The following is a 21,768-nucleotide window of genomic DNA, read 5'->3' on the forward strand; positions in this document are numbered from 1 at the left end:
TTTAAATTTTAAGTTAAATTAAAATTTTAAAAAAATATATATAATAAAATTAAAAAGTTTATTTTAAAAACTTTTATTATTAATAATTAATTAATATATTAATAATTTTAATAATATATTTTTAATAATGTTTATTATTTTTAATATATAATATATTTTAAATTAATTTTAATTAAAATGTTTTAAAATTAAAATAAATTTAAAGCTTATTTTAATTTTATTTATTATTTTTATAAATATATAATTAATATTTTTTATAATAATAATATAATTTATTAAAATATAAATTAAATATAAATATTTAAATTTAATAATTATATAAAGCTTTTAATTTAATTAAATACAATATATTATTTTTAATTTAATTAATTAATATTTTATTTTAATTATATTTATATTTTTAATATAAAAGAATATATACTTTTATTTATATATTAATTAAAAATAAATATTTAAAAAACGTTTTTTTTAAAAATATTTAATTAAATAAATAATAATTTATTAAAATTATAATAAAAAAAGTATTTAAAATAAATAAAGTAATTTAAAAGTTAATAAAAATATAAATTTTTTTTAATAATATTAAAGTTAGCTTTTTTTATATATTATTTTTTAAAATTACTTTTTAATAACTTACTTTTAATTTTTATTATAACTTATATTTAAAACTTTTTATATTATAATAAATTAATTATTTAATTAAAATATAAAATTAAATATTATAAATATTTTATAAGCTTAATAAACTTTTTAAATTATTATAAAGTAAATAAGAATTATAGCTTTATAATAATTTATATTTAATTAATTATATTATATATTTTTAAGTTATTAATATAAAATTTAAATAATTATATAAATAAATATTTTAAAAAGAATATTTTTTAAAAAATATAAAGTTTTTATTTTTAAATAAATTAAAAATTATTTTATAATAATATTAAAAAATATAATAATATTATATATAATAATAATAATAATAAAAGAATTATAAAGTTATAATATATAATTTATATATTTTTATATATAAATAAAAGAATTATAAAATTTTATAATTATTATTTTAAGTTTTTTATATTTATAATAATTTATAATAATAAATTAATTTTAATAAAATTTATAAATAATTTATTAAATAATAAAGATAAATAATTTAAAAGAAAAAATTAAAGTTATTTATTTAACTTTTCTTTTAATAAAAGTTATTTATAAGCTTATTTATTATTTTTTAATTTTTTTTATTTAAATAAAGATATTATTTATTAATTTATAAATATAAAAATAAAATTATTATTTTTAAAAAGTTATTAATATTTAAAAATAATTTTTTAAATTCTTTTAATAAATAATTTAAAAAATAAAATAAATATAAATATTATTTTATAATTTAAATTTAAATGTATTTAATTTATTATTAATATAAAGTTATTTTTAAAATTTTAAAAAATCTTTAATTAATAATATATTAAGAAATTATTTTAAAAAGGCATTAATTAAATATTTTAATATTATTTAAAAAAATAATTTAAATTATTAATAAAATTATTAAAAAGCTTTATAAAGTTAAAAAAGGTTAAATATTAAAAAAGATTTATTTTAAGTAATTAATATTATTTAAATAAAAGCTTTACTTTTAATCTTTTAATTAAAAGGTTTTTTATTATTATATATTAAAGGAATAATTATTTTTAATTAAGTATTTTTATAAATATATATAAAATATAATAATTAATTTATTATTATAACTTTTATAAATTTTTAATTTATAAAATAATTAATTTAACTTTTTTATTTAAATTAAAATAAAAAAGTTATAAATTTTTAATTATATAATAAATATTAATATAATTTTATATAATTAATTTAAAATAATAATATTTATATTTATTTTAATAATATATATTTTCTTTAAAGCTTTAATAAAAATTATAACTTTTATAATTATATTATTAAAATATTTATAAAAAATATTTTTTATTAAGTTTAAAATATTAATTTAATAAGGAATTATAAATATTTAACTTATTAATAAAATTAATATTTTAAGGTATAAGAAATATAAGGTTATATTATTTTTTAAAAAATATAAAAATTAATTTATAACTTACTTTAAAAACTTTTAATTTAATAATAATTAACTTTTTTTTTAAAAAAATAATATTTATTTAATCTTTAATTAAAACTTATTTATATTTTTTTAACCTTTTATTTCCTTTTTTTCTTCTTTTTATTAATACTTTTTTATTATTTTTAAAAGAGTTAATAAAATATATTATTATATTTAATTTTAATAGTTTATTTTTAATAATAATTTAATTTAAATTTAAATATAAATATTTAAATTATATATTATTTTTAATTAAAGAAATAAAAAGCTTTTATTATTTTTTAATTTTTTTAACTTTTTTAATAAGTTTTAATTATAAAGTTATTAATTAATTTATTTTTTAAATATTTAATTTAATTATTTTAAATAATTATAATTAAATTTTATTATTATATAATTATCTTAATTAAAAAATATTTAAAGTATAATAAGCTTTAAATTAATATATTAAAAATATAAATATTATTTTTTATTTTTAAACTTTTTAATATTTATTTTATTAATAAATATTAAATATTAATAAATAATAAATATTAATAATATTTATAATAATAATAATAAATAATAATAAATATATTTATTTATAATAAACTTTTTTTAAATAAATTAAAACTTTATAAGCTTTAATTAATATTAAATATTATATTTATAATAAGGAAACTTAATAATAATTATAAATAAAGCTTAATTAAATAATAATAATAAACTTATTTCTTTAAATAAAAATATTTAAAGCTTTTTTTATAATTATTTAATATTATATTTTATTTTTAAAATATTTAATTATAATTTAATTATTTTTTAATTAAAAGTTAAAATAAAAGATTTATTATTTTATATAATATAAATTAAATAAAAGTTTTAATAAATTTAAATATACTTTTTATTTTTAAATAAATAATATATAAATTTAATATATAATATTAATATTTTATTATTATAAGTTAATTTAATATTATTAAAGTTATAAATATTTAAATAAAGTTTATATTTAAAGTATAAAGAAAAAGGTTTACTTTTTATTATTATAAATTTATTATTTATAAGATATTATTTAGCTAAAAAATTAAAATTATAAGTTAAAAACTTGCATTTTAAATAATATATAAGCCTTAATTATTACATTACCCCCTTTAAAGCCCTTATAAAGCATTAAGTATTATTAAAGTAAAGATATAATTTTAAATAACTTTATATTAAATTAATTAACAGCCTTATAAATAGCTTAAAAATTAAATAAAATAAAGCTTTAATAACTTAATAAAGTTACCTTAATAAACAACCCTTTATAATATTATAGCTATTAAATACTTACCCCTTTAAATAATTTTTTAATTAAAGAGCTTAAATCTTAATTATATAACTTATAATTATTATAAATTTATTACTTATAAGATATTACTTAATTAAAAAACTAAAATTATAAGTTAAAAACTTATATTTTAAGTAATATATAAGCCTTAATTATTATATTTATTTATATTTATATTAAAGCTTATTTATATTTATATTAAAGCTTATTTTTATAAGGTTAAAGTTTATTAATTAATTATAATAAATAAAGCTTAAATTATAATAAGTTTAAAAAGGTAATTATTTAATAAAAAATAAAAAATATTATAATTTAATTATTTAATTATTTTTTAATATTTTTTAAATAAATTAAAAACTTAACTTATTTTTTATAATTAATGTATTTTTAATTTTAATAATTTAATATATTAAATAATAAAAAAAAAATTTAAATTAATAATATTTTTATAATTTTTTAATATTTAATATATTAATAATTTACTTTTTTTATAAATTTTTTTAAGTTAAATATATTTTATAATATTATATTAATTAATATATAATTAATATATTTTAAGCTTAAATTAATATGAAATTAATTATATTTTAAGCTTTAGTTTATAAAAAAAGTTTTTTATTAATTTTATTTAATAAAATTTATATTTTTATTTTTTTATAATAATTAAAATAATTATATTTATAATATTTAAATTAATTATATATAAATTATTTAATTTTATTTATTAAAATTATTATAATATTAATATTTATATTATAATTTAAGCTTTATTTATTATAATTAATTAATAAGCTTTAAGCTTATTAAAATAAGCTTTAATATAAATATAAATAAAAAATAAACTTTTTTCTTTATATTTTAAATATAAACTTTATATAAATATTTTATAATAAATAATTTAAAATTAATTTATAATATATATTTAAAGTTTTTTATATTATAAATTTATAATATAATTATATAAAATTTAATATAATAAAACTTAAAAAAAATAATAATAATTTATTAAGCTTTTCTTTATTTTAAAGAATTTTTATTTTAAAGATATTTAATAATTTAATTAATAAAAATAAAAATTAAATTTATAATAAATAAAGAAATAATTAATATTAAAAAAACTTAATTCTTTTATATTTAATTAATTAAAAACTTTTTATAATTAATTTTTATTTTATATTAATTTTATAAAAGTATTTAAAAAATAATTAAAAAGCTTTTTAAAAAAAGATTATTTTATATTTAAGACTTTTTTAAATAAAAGTATATTAAGCTTAGCTTAATTATATTATAATAATGTTATAAAGAAAAAATAATAAAATATTTTATTTAATTTAATTAATTAACTTATATAATAAAAACTTAAAATTAATTAAATAAATATAAAATATTATTAATAATTAATAATTTAACTTTTATAATAAAAGCTTAGCTTAATTATAAAAAATAATTAAATATATTTAAAGCTTTTTATTTTATTTTATAATAATATAAAAATATTTTTAATATTATAATAAAAAAATATTTAACTTTAAAATAATAAAATAATAAATATTAATATTATAATAATTTTAATAAATAAAGTTAAATATTTTATATATAATTATTTTAATTATTATAAAAAAATAATAATATAGCTTTTATTAATTAAAGTTAATAAAAAAGAATTTATTTAAAAAAATATAAAACTTTTTTTATAAAATAAAGCTTAAAATATTATTACTTTAATATTAATTTAAATTTAAAGTAAATTAATTATATATTAATTAATTTAATATTATAAAATACTTAAAATTTAAAAATTCTTTATTAATAAAGTAAATTATTTATAATTAAATATTAATTAATTATAAATTATATAATAAATTTATAATTTTAAAGTTTTAAATAAAAAAGCTTATATAAAAAGCTTAAATTAAAGAATTATAAAAATGCTATTAATTTAATTATTAACTTATATTTATATAATTATTTTTTATTAACTTACTTTAATTAATATATTAAATTATAAAAATTAAAAATATATTAATTATAAAAAATAAGTTAAGCTTTTAATATATTTAAAAGGTATGAAAATATAATTAAATAATTAAGTAAAAAGTAATATTTAATTTATAATTAAATTATAATATTTTTTATTTTTTATTATACAATTATTTTTAAGGCTTATTATAAAAACTTAAAGAAAAAAAATATATTATAATTTAAGCTTTATTTATTATAATTAATTAATAAGCTTTAACTTTATAAAAATAAGCTTTAATATAAATATAAGCTTTAATATAAATATAAATAAAAAGTAAACTTTTTTCTTTATATTTTAAATATAAACTTTATTTAAATACTTTTTAATAAATAATTATAAGTTAATTTATAATATTTAAATTAATTTTCTTTATATATTAACGTTTTTTTTATTATAAAAGCTAGGAAGGTAAAATATTATTTAAGCTTTATAATATAAAAGCTTAAAATATATATTAAATTATATAAATTTAAAGAATATGCCAGCCTAAAAAGGAAAAAAGAGGAAGGAAGGAAGGAAGGCTTTAAAGGAGCCTTTTAGGCTGCAGCTATAAGGCAGGAGGGGCTTATTAATAAGGGGGCCCGTGCAAGGCCTTGCACGGGCCCAACCGCCTTGCCCCAGCCGCCAGCCTTAACTAAGGGGGGGGGAGTAATATAAGTAGGTATATAAGTAAAGAACCTTATTAATTATAAGTAATTATTAAGGCTTTAAGCCTTATATTCTTTAAGCATAAAACCCTTGCCTTATAATTTTTATAAAACTTTTTTTTTATATAAAAAGTAATATTATTTTAATTTAAATTAATATATTAAAAATAATAACCTTATTTTTATATTTTCTTTTATAATATAATATATTTATTAATATAAATAAAAAAATAAACCTTATTTATAAATAAAGCTTAATTAAAAACCTTTATTATTAATATTTTATATTTTATTTAATTATTTATTTATTTTTAATAATTAAAATATATAAAATAAGCTTTTAATATATATTTTCTTTATTATTTAATTTCTTTTATTTTAATATTTACTTATTTAAAAATCTTAAATAATTTATATTAAATAAACCTTACTTAATTTATTAATTTATTTAATAAAAAAAATATTATTTTAATATAAATTATATATATTATTATTATTATAAATATAATATTTTTAAAAATAAGCTTATATTAATATTATTAATTATAAATAAATTATTTTTAATATATATAAAATATGTTTTATATTAAGCTTAATTTTTTATTTAATTTTTTAATTATAAAGTTTTATTTTTTAATTATACTTTAAATATTAAATTTAATATTTTTTATAAAATATTTTAAAAACTTAATATTATATAAACTTAAGTTATATATAATGTTTATTTTAATATAATGAAATAAAATTAAATATCAATATAATTATTTAACTTAAAAATATAAAAAGCAAAAAAAGGTATTAAATTTAAAGGTAAATTATATATTTATATTTATCTTTTATATTTAATATAATTTTAAAAGAGTTAATAAGTTATTTATATTCTTTTTATATTATTTAAAGCTATTAATTTCTACTTTTTAAAAAAGGTTTTAATTATTTAATATAATAATATTTTATATTTAAAAATATAAAGTATAAGTTTAAATAATATAAAATAATTAAATAACGTTAAAGTTAAAATATAAAAAAGAAAAAAAAGAAGTTTAAGCTATTATTTTTATTATATAAGATAAAAATGCAGGGCTAAATTAAAAATTATAAGACTTTATTAAATAAGCTAATAAGGCATTTAGCATTTAAGGGTTAAGTAAGTAGCTGCTAAGAAATGGGCTGCTTACCGCGCTTATGTATATCTTGGTTCCTGGCAGTAATAATTAATTGCTAACGTAAAGTAATATTTGCGTAAAGTTAAACATTTTTCTTTTTAAAAGTGGTAAAAGGAGAATAGTTAACGTAGTTGGAGGGGGATATGATGGAAGGAGGTGGTGTGTATGGTGAGCATTAGTAATTATGGGTGAGGCGTGCATAGATAATTGCGGCCTGGCTGACTAACCAAGTCGGGACGTCAACAGCCCCGCCGTGAGGGTAACTACCTAGGTAGTACAGCGGCTGCGGTAGAGTGGGCAGTCTGGACCAAGCTAGCAGTCTTCCACACGTGCTTGGCAGTGGCAGCAAGTAAACGTCGACGCTGTGAGCCTCAACCAGTCCAAGCATCGGAACTCTACTTGGAGCCCCAATCTCGGGCTGCCACCTTCGCGGATCAATAACACGGCCGCCAACGCTGTTCCTCGCTGCCCACAGCAGATCCCCCACGTCGGAGCCCCTGATTGTCGAACTCACCCCTTTCAGAGTGCTGTCCACAAGCCACAGTGTACGGAGTGATCCTGAGGTCTACAGCCGGGATACCTTGGTCCTCGGTCGCTTTTCAGAACACCTGAGAGAATCGCCCACAAGCAGGGTTGCCATCCGGGAACGCAATACGCCTGCAGGCACCTTGCCTCGGGGCACGGTTTTGTGACTGCAGCGGAGGCGAAGGCTGTCTCAATACCTCTGTTTGGTGTTCTTGGGTCTGCAGGTTGCGATCTTGTTTGGGATTGCATGCCGCCGAAGCCATGGCGTCATTACTCCCTCTGCTCTACGACTTACTGCCTATAATCATGCCCTCAGAGGTCCAAATCTCCCATGAAAAGGATTTGACAGCCATTCCTGAGCGGGCCGAGGGGCCTCCCTATCACCAGACACAGCGAACCGACCGTCAGGTGGATCTGGCGTCATGGGAGAACAAGCGCCAGGCTGTACTAAGCACCTCTGATGACCCAGCGGGCTTCCAAGTAGAGCCAGGCCAGGGAAGGTCTTGTGAGCCGATAAAATTGCTTGATCGCGAAGGGGACTCGGCTGTTCAATCTGTGCCCGAGCCTCGCCATCCAGCCTCGAGGGCACAGGCCAGCGGTCCAAAGGTATTCCGCAGAGACGCATTGACAGGTGTCACAGACAAGATGTGTGCAACAGGTTAGTCCACGCCCTTGATTATCAACTTTGTCTCGGCGACTGGCCAGTATTTCTCCATGTGTGTTTTCCTTCTTCTGTGGCTCTTTCTCTCGACTTGGGCTTTGCATTGAAGCTTGCACTACAGTTGGGACATTATAACCAGATGCTCTTGCAATAGTTCTCACAGTGGAGCCGAGATCTGCTTCCGCAGTGCACCATCACGGTGAGCAAGGTGAGCGTGGAATCGGCTCTCGCTTCATTCCAGGGCTGCAACCTAACAAGTCACTCTCAGACACCATAGTCTATGTCACTAGCGGTCACGGGGTCCTTCTCACTAGTCCTGCTGTGGACCCTGTCAGGGCCATCAGAGCAGATATCAAGGGCGAGGCGCCTACCCGTGAAGAAGAGCAGCCTCGGCGTCACGAACTTTCGCCTGGCGATTTCGCCTTTATCCCCGCATGGACAGAGCATCAAGTTGTGAACGAAGCTGATGAGGGTGATATCGTCTGGGTGTTGGTTCAGAGTGGAGGCGAGCGGGTGCAGGTCGATTTGACGGGCTGGGGTGGAGAGACGGCTCAGCGATAACGTGGACGAGGAAGCTCTCGCGAGCCATGGCAGGGTTTCCCGGTATGGCCCCGAACTCTTTACCTGCGCTTGCTTCTTGGGCAATCTCAAGTTCAACTCAGGCATAAACAGTACGTGTCCGCCGTGTCACTGTTGGATCTACCTTTCAAACAATGCAGGAGTTATGTGACAGATAGTTGGCAATCTAGCAAGGTTGGTGTTCCCCTCGTCTTGTTATTCTGGATCCCCAATGAGCCGTTATCTTATCCCCATCGTGGCTAAACATCTGTGCACTTTGCCTGCACTACCGTACTTTGGTACGCTATGCCATATGATACTGTCTAATGAGAGCGTCTCCGTTGTATCGGCCAATCCCCCCTAGGGCTCTGGGCACTCTGCAGCACATGTAGCGTCGAGTCCTTGGTAGCTAACCGGAAACTCTTCCCATGTGGTACGAAGATTGCGAGGCCCAGGACGGACAGGCCAACTGTGATAGCCATCAAGGACAGCACAGGAGTGACGGCGGGTTTGAACACATAAAAGATTCAGTCTAACATATTCGGTTGTTTGGGACAAGAGATATGGTACCGCAACGTGGAAGAACTGCGTGACTGTTGGTCTTTGATATCACCCATGAGATGAGCAAAGCTGAACCGCGCTGGGAGTCGCGTCAATGAGTCAAGATTGTTCACTGATATGCTAATGAATATGAAGAACCTTGCATAAATTCACATCACCCACTCGATACGGGAGCAGTCCAACCGTCTCATGTAACTGCTGCTGTTTGAAAGCTTCCAATGCAGAGAGGAATGGCAACATTAGCTTTAACTGAGCCCACGCCAGTCGATCCTGACACCTGGCACACCGTATGAGATGCTTCTCATGTCCCAGAGAGTTGACATCCACTCCGCGGGCGGGTCGTCTCATGTGCATATAATCTTAAGACCGTTCCAGCGAGAAACTGGACATCCACAGCGCCGCTGGTCAAGCTTAGGTATCTGCGATCAGCCTCGATCAGAATTTTCCGAATCCCCCTCCCGACACACTCGCCGACAAGACCTACCATACAATCTTTGCCATCTCTCGATCTGGAAGTCCCTTTTCTTCGCAAGCCCACTCACCCCACCCGCCTCAAGCATGGCCTCTCCGGGAGAGCCGTCGCCTGACTCTCCGAGTGAGGCCAACAATGGCAACTTCCCCGCCGAGAAGTCGCACCATGATGACCGAGACCTTCGCGAAGTAGTCACCGAGGGCGACCACGATCGACCGAATTGGTGGCCAAAGGGAAACGAGGAGCTACCCAACCTCAACATCCCCAAGTCTGGAATCGTTGAAACAAAGAGAAAGGAGATTCTCAACAGACACGACCTCACAGAGGGTGACTGGAAACTCCTTCAGTATGGTACTACGACTGTTGGCGTTCATGAGAATAGAAACAGCAAGGCGTGGAGAGCAGCATTTCTGGGGTTCAACAGCCAACCCCTGTGCCGGTATTGGTTGCACACGAGTGGTGAGATCCCCCCCTCCTTAAGAAACCTAACATGCATCGACTTCTTCGAAGATGTCCTGTTTCTTCCATCCCTGACATTTTCGGGTGACTTTTAGTGGCCCAACATTGCCAAATCTACTTCAAATACAGACAGGACGGTACCACCCCAAAGTCAACCCCTGACGTGTCCAGCATGATCGCCAAGGTCCATCGAGAATGCCTGGACGGTTCAGAACTTGCACAGGCTCTGGAGAACGGAGTATTTCCTATCCCACCCGAGGGATTCAACGTTGTCCTCAAGAATGATCAGACCGCCCTTCACACAACGGGTGTGAACACGATCGTAGCGGCATATCGACTTATGACCGCTGACAAACAACGGCTTACACAGTCCATTCGGACTAAGCAGGCCTGGCCAGCTGAGTACAAGGAGGGCGAGTGGACAACTCATCGCCTGGGCTTCTCCATGGATGAGTGGCTGCGTGCCATCATCGCAGTGACAGGATACTACAACGAGAGGGTGGCTGCAGCCAAGAATGGAGGCATCTACCGGTTTGAAGGCAAGAGGATAGCCAAGAACATTGAACCCTGGAAATGGATTGCTCCCGATCTGGCCGCAGCGGGGAAGCCGCAGGACGCGAAGCTGCTTGGTCTTGAGCACTCGGCCAAGCAGCAGCAGATAGGGGCCAAGAAATCACGGGGCCGTCAATCTACTGAACAAGTGCAGCAGTGGAAGATTGAAAGGGAGTTACTGCAGCAGAAACTTGCAGAGGAAGTGGAGGATTACGATTTTGCGAAGCAGGACCAGATTCAATACGAGCTCGACCTCATCGTCGAGGAGATCTTCACGGCAGAAAGCGACGAAACAGCTCCTGTCGAGGAACGGCGCCCTCTCAGTCAAGCGGACCGCGCAGTATTCATGGAAACACTTGAAGGGTCTATTATGCATGGCGTCGTTGTTGGCAAGTGCGACCCGATTGAACTCCCGGATGTCAGTGTGCTGGGCACCATGGATGACACCAAGGCAATGATGTTCGACACCCACAATGATGCTTTGATATCAGTTCCGGAAACTAGCGAAGAATCGGGCACAACTGCACAACAACAAGTTGGCGACGAGGAAGACGTCATCAACAGCGAGGAGACCGAGGCCTTGAACGCCAAGCTCAGAGCCGCCAGACGGAAGGAGGCACATGTCAGCAGCACGGCCATCATGAGCGGTGGCGCGCATGTTGAATACGATTCCCTGGAGAATTTCCTGAGAGAACTCCATCTGTGGCGTCACCGCGAGGGTGACGATGACTTCTATCTCCGGATTCCCACAGATAGGTTGGGCGATCGCTCCAACTCGGATGGGGGGTACTGTTGGTAGGTCTCTCGTACGTATAATAATCGTATGGGAAGCAATCGTGTATTGGTGTTGTTCTATCTAAGTTCTAAGAGGCTACGTGCCTTAGAGGGAATAACTAAAGTAGCCTCCTAAGTAATGAGGGTTATACTTATTAATACTTATAGTTTTTCTCTTCTTTTAATAAGTATATATAATCTTTATTATAAAAAAGCATTATTAAAAAGGCTTAAAATTATAACTTATAAGTTTTAAAGTAAATCTTAATAACTTTTATTATTATATTACTTTTTAAATTTATGATTTTTATTATTATATTATTCTTTAAATATTATACCTATTATCTTTAATATTTAGTTTTTAAGGTTACTTTTTTATAAAGATTATTAATTTTTATATAAAGGCCTTAATTTTAAATCTCTTTTTTATAAGGAAAGTTAATGCTTATAAAGTTAATATTAAACTCTTTAATTTATATTTATTTTTATTATATACCTTTATAATATAAATATTATTATCTTTATTTTTATTCTTATTATTAAAATATACTTAATATTACTTTAAATTATTTTCCTTTAGCTACTTTTTATTTTTTTAAAACTAAGCATTATAAATAGCTTAATTATTTATTAAATCTTTTTTTTTGCTTTTTATTATTCTTTTTAATTTTCTTAATAATTATCTTTTAATTAAATTGCTTAAGTAATAATATATATTTCTTAATAAATTCCTTTATATATAAGCTTTATATATGTTTATTAATAGTTTAATATAAAAAGTTTTAAAGCTAAGTTAGCATAATAATTTAATTCTTTAATAATTAAATCTTTTTAATTTAATATATATAAAAAATATTTAAAATTAAAATTCCTATTAAGTTATTTATTATAGAAATTATAATAATTTAGCATTTAAGATAATAATTACCTTAGTAATTTTTATTATTAAGGATATTATATAATCTTATATTAAGAGTTTTAATGCTTTTAATATAAATATATAGCTTTTTAATTATATTATTAAAAAATATTTACTTATTTTAATATTAAAAGTTATTAATAATTTAAATAATAGCTATTATAATAACATTATTTAAAAAAAGTATTTTAATTTAAGCTATAGCTATAACCTTTAGCTTATTAATTTTAATAATTTTATAAGAATTAATCTTAATAAATAGCTTACTTTTTTTAATATTTAGCATAAAAGTAAAGTTAAAGGTAATCTTTATAATCTTTATTAAGGTTTTATTAGCTTAGTTTTAATTATTTTTATTATTAATAATAATTAAATTACTATTAATATTAAGCAAATAAGAATTATTATTATTAATTTCCTTATTAATATTTATTAAATAAGCAAATAAATAAGAGTTATTATTATTAATATCCTTATTAATATTTATTAAATAAGCATTATTAATAATAACCTTGTTATAGGAATTAATAAAATTAATAAGCTTATCTTTATCCTTATTAATTAAGGTAATTTTAGCCTTTTTTATAATCTTAATAATAATTTTAATCTTTATATTATTGCTTAATAAGAATATAAGTATAATATTTATTTTATTAATTAAGGTTATAATTATAATATTTATCTTATTAATTAGGGTTATAATTATAATATTCATTTTATTAATTAGGGTTATAATTATAATATTTATAAGGAAATCCTAATTTTAGTTAAGAATTGCAATAAGTTTACCTTTAATATTAATTATATTAATGGTAATTATAATAATAATTATATTAAGTATGTTTTTAATGCAAAAAGCAAATATAATATTTATTAAATAATTTTGCTTGCTATTATTATTTTTATAAGGCATATTAATAAAAGTATTAAATAACTTTTATAAATTATTATTAATATTTTTTATTATAATAAAAAGGAAAAAGATTTTATAAAAATTTAGTAATTAAAATAAATATTTATAATGCAAAACTTTATAATTATTATATAATAATTATTAATTTATTCTTTAATTATAAAAAAAGTTAATAAATTATAAATAAATTTAATAAAAGTTAGTTTTAATATTATTATTAATAAATAATAATAAAAAGTAATAATAATAATAAAATTAACTTTAAAATAATAATTATTAATAATATTAATAATTATAAGGTTATCCTTATATATAATAAGGTATTAAAAAGGTTTTAATTAAAGTATAAAAGGTTAAAGTTTATATTAAGGGTTTAAGTTTAAAAGGTATAAGGTTTTATAGCTAATAATAGCAAGGTTAAAAGGAAAAGGTATTAATAATAAGTTGCTTTTTCTTTAATAAGAAGGAGCTACTTTAAATTTCTTAATTAACTTATCTACTTATATATAAAGCTTATTATTATTAATAAGCTTTTATAATATAATATTTAAAGTTAGTTTTATTATTACATTAATAAAGTTATTTTTTCTATTTATTTACCTTATTTTAATAATTTTTTTTATTTTATATAACTTTTATAATAATATAATATTAATTATAAGGCACTTTTTTTTATTATTCCTAGCTTTATAAGGCATTTATATAAGCTATATAAATTTATATAAATAATTAAAAATATATTTAACAATAAGAATTATCTTATAACTATTTTAATTATTATGGCTAAGGAAATTCTAATATTTATTTTATTTATTATATTATAAATTTCGCTTATTAATATGCTTTAAGTAATATATTTATACTTTATTAATAATTAATAAAGAATATTGCTTATTATTATAAATCCCTTAATTTTTTTATAAATCTTATTTATAAGGATAATAATATATTTAAGTTAAAATATTAAGTCTTAGTTATTTATAAATAATTTATTTATAAATATAAAAAGTTTCGCTATTTTAAGATTAAGGGGTATATATTTAATTCCTTACATAACATTATTTATTTATTATAATAATTATATATTTAAGCTCTTATAATCTCTTACCTTTAAATTTTATATTTATGCAGCCATTAAAAGATTATATAAAGCTTTTAATTAATAAATTAAAGCTATATATACTTCTTAAGCTTTTTATTTAAGGTATTTTTAAAAAGCATCTTTAATTATTATATTAATAAGGGTAAGTTTATTAACCTATTCCTTTTATTAAATAATAATTAAGCTAATAGTATTTATAATTATATAAGCTTTATTATAATTCATTAAATTTTTAAGTATTAGCTTTTATTTTAATTTTCCTTGCAATTTCATAGCTTTTATCTTAATTTCCTTCTTATCTTAAAATTTTAATATAAATAAAATTAATATATTATTTATTTATATATTTATTATTTTAAAGGATTATATAGGCTTTATAATTATTAAGCAAGAATTATATATAAAGCAATTCATCTTAAGCTTTTATTAATAATATCTTTAATATATATTAAATTAATAAATATTAAATTCTGCTATATTATATAAAGGTTAAATAATATAAATAATTATGCCTAAAGGGTATTTATTTTTTAATTTCTTTAATAGCTTTATAAGGATTATTTTGCATAGTTTTAACTTTACTTAAAAGTAAGCTTAAATAATATCTTAAAGTATAAAAACCATGCCTTTTTTTTAAATTAATAAAAGAGTAAGTATAAGAATTATTTATTAGCTTATTCTTTAAATAATTAAGCTTTATATTAAAATTAATCTCTTTTTATTATTATTATAACCTTAAATAATAAATTAAGATTTTTTATAAGGTTTTATGATTTTACCTTTTATCTCCTATATTATATAGAACTTAAAGAAATAATATTCACTATATTGCTTTGCTAATTATTTTTTAATTTAAAAAATACCTTTAGCAATAAGATTATTAATTTTCATTTTATTAAACTCTTTAAATAATAAGCCTAATATTATAATAATTCTATCTTATCTTAATTTAATTGCTAAGTTATAGTTTTTATTTTCTTTCTTTAAGATATATAATATAATAATATAGTCTTTTATCTTTAATAATGGTAATTATATAATAAATTGCATTTAAGGTTTTATAACTAAGTCTTTTATTTATAAGGATTGCATTTCTTTATTATTATCTTAATAATATAATTAAATAACTATTAATTTAAATATTATGGCTTTATTTAGCATATTTAAGGTTATATTATAATTATTTATAATAATAATCTTATATAAATTCTTTTATCTTTCTTTCTCTTTATATATATAAACTTTGCATTATAGCAAATATTTTATATTAAAGATAAGTTTAATTTTAATATTTAATGTATTTTATACTTATTATTTAGTTATAATTTTTTATAGCGTCTTTATAGCCTTTAAAATAACTTTTACTTACTTTTATATTAATAATAATAATAATAACTTATATAATACTTATAAATAAACGTTAAAAATTAAAAGCATAAAAACTAATTTATTTAATTTAATAATATTATTAATAGCTTTTATAGCTATTTATAAGATAACATTATTATTTATGTTATTATGCAATTTAATATATAAGATTTTATATATTTATTTAAAAGCTTAATAATATCTTTTAACTTTCTTAATAAATTAATATGCTTTTATAAGAACTTATTTATATTTAATTCCCATTATTTATGCCTTTAAATAAAATTTTAAGAATATAAAGTTTATTCCTATATTATATTTAATAATATTTAATAATTCTTAATATATATTAATTTAAAGCATTTGCAGTATTTACCATGCAGTCTTTGTAAATATAAATTTTAAGAATTTCGCTTCTTAAAAAGCAATAACCTAATTTATAACGTAAAGAACCGAGCGTTTGCTTAAATATATTATATTAATTAAGATTTTATAATTAAATTTATAATTATTATATAACATAAACTTAAAATACTTAAATGCAAGTTTATTTATTTAATAATAATAATATATTTTTTTAATCTTTATTATTACTTATTTATTAATATTTAAATTACCAGCTTTTTTAAGCATTTAGCATAATTAATTTATTAATAAATATTTAAAGTAATGATAAAGTCTCTTTATTTCTATCTTTAAAAGGAAATATATAGCATTAATAATTTAATTTAAGAAAAACTATAAGTAACTTTATTTTTTAAGTATTAATATAATAATTACATTATTAAAGGAAATTATTTCATTTATAATATTATTATAATATACTTAAAGCTTATTTATATTTATTAAGTAAAGCAGAAATAAGGTTTATGCTTAAATAATATAAAAGTTAATATAATTAATTAAGATAAAAACTTTTATTATATTAAGCAAATTAATAATTATCTTATTATTAAATTTAACTTTAGCTTTTTTTATAGCGGTTATATTAATTTAATACTTTAAATGTTCTTATTATAATGTAAGAAATTGCTTATATTTAGCTATAAATATTAATAATGCTTTTATATTTAGCAAAATTCCTTAAAAATAAATTTAATTATATTTATTCTTTAAAATAAATTAGCTAGTTATAATAATTATCTTTATTTAAAAGATATTATCTTTAATAATTTAATATATAAATGCTTTATTAACTAAGGAATTAATATTTATATAATAAACTTTTTTATTAAGTTTTATCTTTATAATATAAGCATTGCTATTATAATTATTATCTTAATTTTATTTATTTTTATATTTATAAAATTTATCTTTATTATTTATCTTATATTTCTTAAACTTACTTAAAAAAATATTAAAATTATTCTTATAACTTTTATATTTATATTATATTAAGTAGCTTTTTTTTACTAAATATTATTTATTAGCTAAATGTTTAATTAATTAATATCCCTTCTTTTTATAAATATAATATCTTTTCTTTTAAAGTTATCTTCTTTCTCCTTTATAAGTATTATTACTTTAAGCTTTATAACTAATACTATAAGATCTTAACTACTTAAAGCTTAAATGACTTGGGTTTAATTAGCTAAATCTTTAATTTCCTTAAAATGCTTAAAATTATAATTATTATTTTCTCCTTAGCTTTTAACCATTATATTTATAATTAATATAATATTAATTTAAGATTTTATTTATAATATAAATTATAATTATATAGCTAAGCTATATTTTTATTATAAATCTTAAATTTAAAAATAATTCTTTATATAATTAAGCTAACTTAAAAAAAGCCATTTTTAGCTTAAGAACTCCTTTATAAGCTTTAATTATTATTATTTTTAAATTATCTTTCTTAACATAATTTTAATTTAATACTTATTAATAAAATTATAGCTTATTAAGCATTAAATATAAAACCTTATATAAGTTTTTATTTAGGTTTTATGCTTTTATCTTTATAAATATTATTATTATTTAATTTATATAATAATATTAATAATTAAGATTTATATTAAAATGTATTTTAATTTTAAGATATATTATTATAAATATATTAATTTAATTTATAAAATAAAGATAATAGGCCTTAGCTTAATTTTTAAGCATTTAAGGAAAAACTATATAAAATTAACTTAGTTAAATTTTAATATAATAATAAATATTAAAAAATATCTTTATCTTATTATTTAACAAATTATATAAATCCTTAATATACTTATAAGAATTATTAAAGGTTTTTATAAACTATGCTAACTTTACTAAATCTAAGCGCTTATTAAAAATATATTATAAGAAAAGAGTTTTATATAAATTATACTTCTTATTTAGCGAAAGAGGCATTTCCAAGGTAGCCTAAGGTTATGCTAAGTATAATATATATCTTTAATATAAGCTTTATTTCTATCTTTCCATTAATAATAATAAGCCTTGCTAACTATACTAATTTTTAATAAATTATATTACTAAGTTTAAGTTTTATAATTATATACCTAAAGCTAATGGCAATAATAAATATTATCTTAAGGATTATTTTCCCAATAATTATTATTATTTAAAGCCTACTTATAGCTTTTATAAGAGCTATGCTTATAATTATTATTTTTAAAATTATATATAATATTTATTTATGCTTAATTTTAAGGTTAATAGGGCATTATAAAGCTTATTATTAATTCATTTTAATTTTTTCTTAGCTTAAGTTATAGCAATTAATTATAATGCCATAAGTTAATTATTATATTTTATATAAATACCTTACATTTAAAGAAAGACTTTTAAGCATTATTAATAAGGATTTAGCAATATTTTAAATATTACTTATATTCATATTATATAATTCTTATAATAAATAATAAAAAAATCATTATTATAAAGATTTTATTATATATAACTTATTAAAATACTTATTAAATAAGTAATTAAGTATTTTATTAATACTTTTTATGTAAGGGTTATAAATTATAATTTTAGGTTAATATATTTATAATAAGCTAAGTTAATTAAAATTTAAACAAGCATTTTATTAACTATATACCCTTTAATAAAAGCTAATAGCTCCTTAGCATTATTAGCTATGCTTATAAGTTTTTATAATAAATATTATAAGAAATAAGATTAATAAAATAAAGAAATATTAATAAAATAAATAATATTTAAAAATAAGTTAATAATAATAATTTAATAATAAGTAAGTTATAATTATTAAAAGGAAAAAGTTATTAATTTCTTTAAGCCTTAAAAGTTAGGGCTTTTTCTTATTATTAAGTTCTTTTATATTAGCTAAAAGTATAATGCATAATTTATACTTACTTATAATATAACATTATATTAGCTTTAATAGTTATAATAATTATAAGCTTTATTTATTTAATAATTATAATAATTATAAGCTTTATTTATTAATAAAATAAAGCTTTATTAAATTTTATTAAATCTTAAAAAAGATTTAAAAATAAGTTTATTTTTAATAAAGTCTTATATATAATAAATATATATTTCTTAAATAGCAATAAATATATATATAAATATTATAGAAAATGCTACTTAATTTATTTAATCTTTATAATATTTACTTAGGAAGTTTAATAATGCAAGGAGGCTTAAAAAAGCAATTATTGCTATATAACGTTTATTAATAAAGAAGATATAATTTTTAAGTTAAGGAAATCCTTATAAAGTTGCCTTTTTTATCTTATTAATTTATAATACTTATAATCATTAATTAATATTAATAAGTTTCTTATATGTATAATAATTATATGGAAAGCAATTATATATTGGTATTATTCTATTTAAGTTCTGAGAGGCTACGTGCCCCGCAGGGGATAACTAAAGTAGCCTCCCAAGTGACGAGGGTCGTACTTGCCAACAGGTACCGTTGCTACAAGGCTCACCAGTTGATTGGTAAGTACTCTGTTAAGAAACTGAACATCTAGCAGGGCTCTCGGTAGATGATCAGCTTCTTAACACATTTCAATTCGTTCCCATATCAAAGTGTATGTCATACTGACCCATATTTAGAGATTGCAAAGCTAAGACAGCTCGTGCGTGGTGCTCTGCGGTTTGGCTTCTTGGCCAGTGACTGTGGTGTCGGCAAGACAGTCATATTCACCGGCCTAATTGACTTGATGCACGCCGAGGACGGAAGAATGGCCGACAGCAGCGGGCAACAAGTATACCTACCGAACCTCGTCCTCACTCTCGCGAGCCTGGTTCAGCAGACCGTTGCGGCTATGCGCATGTTTTTCAGCTCCACACTAGATGTTGGACTGGACGGCAATGAAACCGAAGGTGACCCGACACCCGAGCCGAAGAAACTTGGACGCAAGCGCAAGGCGAAAGCCAAAAAGGAAAAGGAAGACAAGCACAAGAACATCGAGGTGACGAAGATTGACGAAGTTCTAAAATTGGTATTCAACTTCCTCATCTTGGACGAGGCGCATTATGCCAAGGCAGAGGCCAGCAAAGCCACGAGGTTTGTCAACAGTATTCAGGCTAGGATGAGGGTCCTCAGCACAGCTACACCGTTGAATCACCCACGGGACATCATATCCTACGTGAAGCTCGGTGTGCTCGAAGCATCGCCCGATCTATCATTCCTCGAAAAGTTCGTTCCCAGAAAGATGGACCTCAGACTGATATACGACGATGGAATCGACCCTTATCACCTAACCGGATCGAAAGGTTACACTGATGTCTATGGAGTGGAGCACCCGGTCGACACGAACGTCACGAAAACGTTCTTGGTCAAGGATTCCAATGATCCAGTGATGCAGCAACTGTGCAGATTGTACGACAAGGAGGGTTTCGCATGGTGGAAGGTGCATCTAAATATTTATTTAATAATAATAACAAAAATTGAAAATTAAAAATCTTTTAAATAAAAAGAAAATATAAAATTTAATTTAAACTTATTTTAAATTATAATTTTAAATTAAATTATTAAAAATATATTAATTAAATATTATATTTAAATATAATAAAAATATAATATATATATATAATATAAATTTAAATTAATTTAAAAAAGTAATTTATATATATTTATTTATTTTTATATTAATAATATTTTATTAAATATAATATAATTTATTAATAAATAAATAAAATATTAATATTAATTAATATTAATTACTTTTATTTTTTATTTTTAATTAATTTTATTAAATTAAAATAATTAATATAAATATAATATAAATTTAAAAAAATAAATAATTTTTTATAAAAAGTTTATATTTTATATTAAATAATATTATTAATATTATTAAAAATATAATTTATTATAAATTATTAAAATAAATATATTAATATTATTATTTATTTTATTATATAATTATAAATATATTATTTAAAAAATAATAATATTAAATATAATAAATATTATAAATAATTAATATTAAAATATTAATAAATAAAGTTTATATATAATAATATATAATTATTTTTAAATAATTTATAATAAAAAAAAAGTTTTATAATTTATAATTATAATTTTTTTATATAATTAATTTAAATATAATTAATAATTATTTATAAATAATTATAAATAATAAAATAAATAAATATTAAATTTATATTATTATTAATTAAATAATTAATATTAATATTATAAAAATAAATAATTATTAATAATAAAACTTTATT

The 21,768-nt window shown here is 21.3% G+C and overlaps 3 protein-coding genes across 3 annotated transcripts; all 3 read left to right on the forward strand.

Moving 5' to 3' along the window:
- Window positions 1-8,041: 8,041 nt before the first annotated feature.
- Window positions 8,042-9,002, forward strand: INS49_002072 (uncharacterized protein; the record flags this gene model as incomplete). Its single annotated transcript, XM_043162887.1, has 2 exons — window positions 8,042-8,285; window positions 8,710-9,002. The coding sequence occupies 2 exons, from the start codon at window positions 8,042-8,044 to the stop codon at window positions 9,000-9,002; spliced, it is 537 nt and encodes a 178-aa protein (XP_043031393.1).
- Window positions 9,003-10,118: 1,116 nt separating this feature from the next.
- On the forward strand, window positions 10,119-11,842 carry INS49_002073 (uncharacterized protein; the record flags this gene model as incomplete). The annotated part of the gene is made up of 3 exons (XM_043162888.1): window positions 10,119-10,378; window positions 10,621-10,801; window positions 10,862-11,842. 3 exons carry the CDS (start codon window positions 10,119-10,121, stop codon window positions 11,840-11,842), a joined length of 1,422 nt encoding a protein of 473 aa, XP_043031394.1.
- An 8,431-nt stretch (window positions 11,843-20,273) lies between these two features.
- Window positions 20,274-21,157, forward strand: INS49_002074 (uncharacterized protein; the record flags this gene model as incomplete). The annotated part of the gene is made up of 2 exons (XM_043162889.1): window positions 20,274-20,945; window positions 21,155-21,157. 2 exons carry the CDS (start codon window positions 20,274-20,276, stop codon window positions 21,155-21,157), a joined length of 675 nt encoding a protein of 224 aa, XP_043031395.1.
- Window positions 21,158-21,768: the final 611 nt, after the last annotated feature.

The sequence above is a fragment of the Diaporthe citri genome (assembly GCF_014595645.1).
Source record: "Diaporthe citri strain NFHF-8-4 chromosome Unknown scaffold_1, whole genome shotgun sequence".
NCBI classification, from domain to species: domain Eukaryota; kingdom Fungi; phylum Ascomycota; class Sordariomycetes; order Diaporthales; family Diaporthaceae; genus Diaporthe; species Diaporthe citri.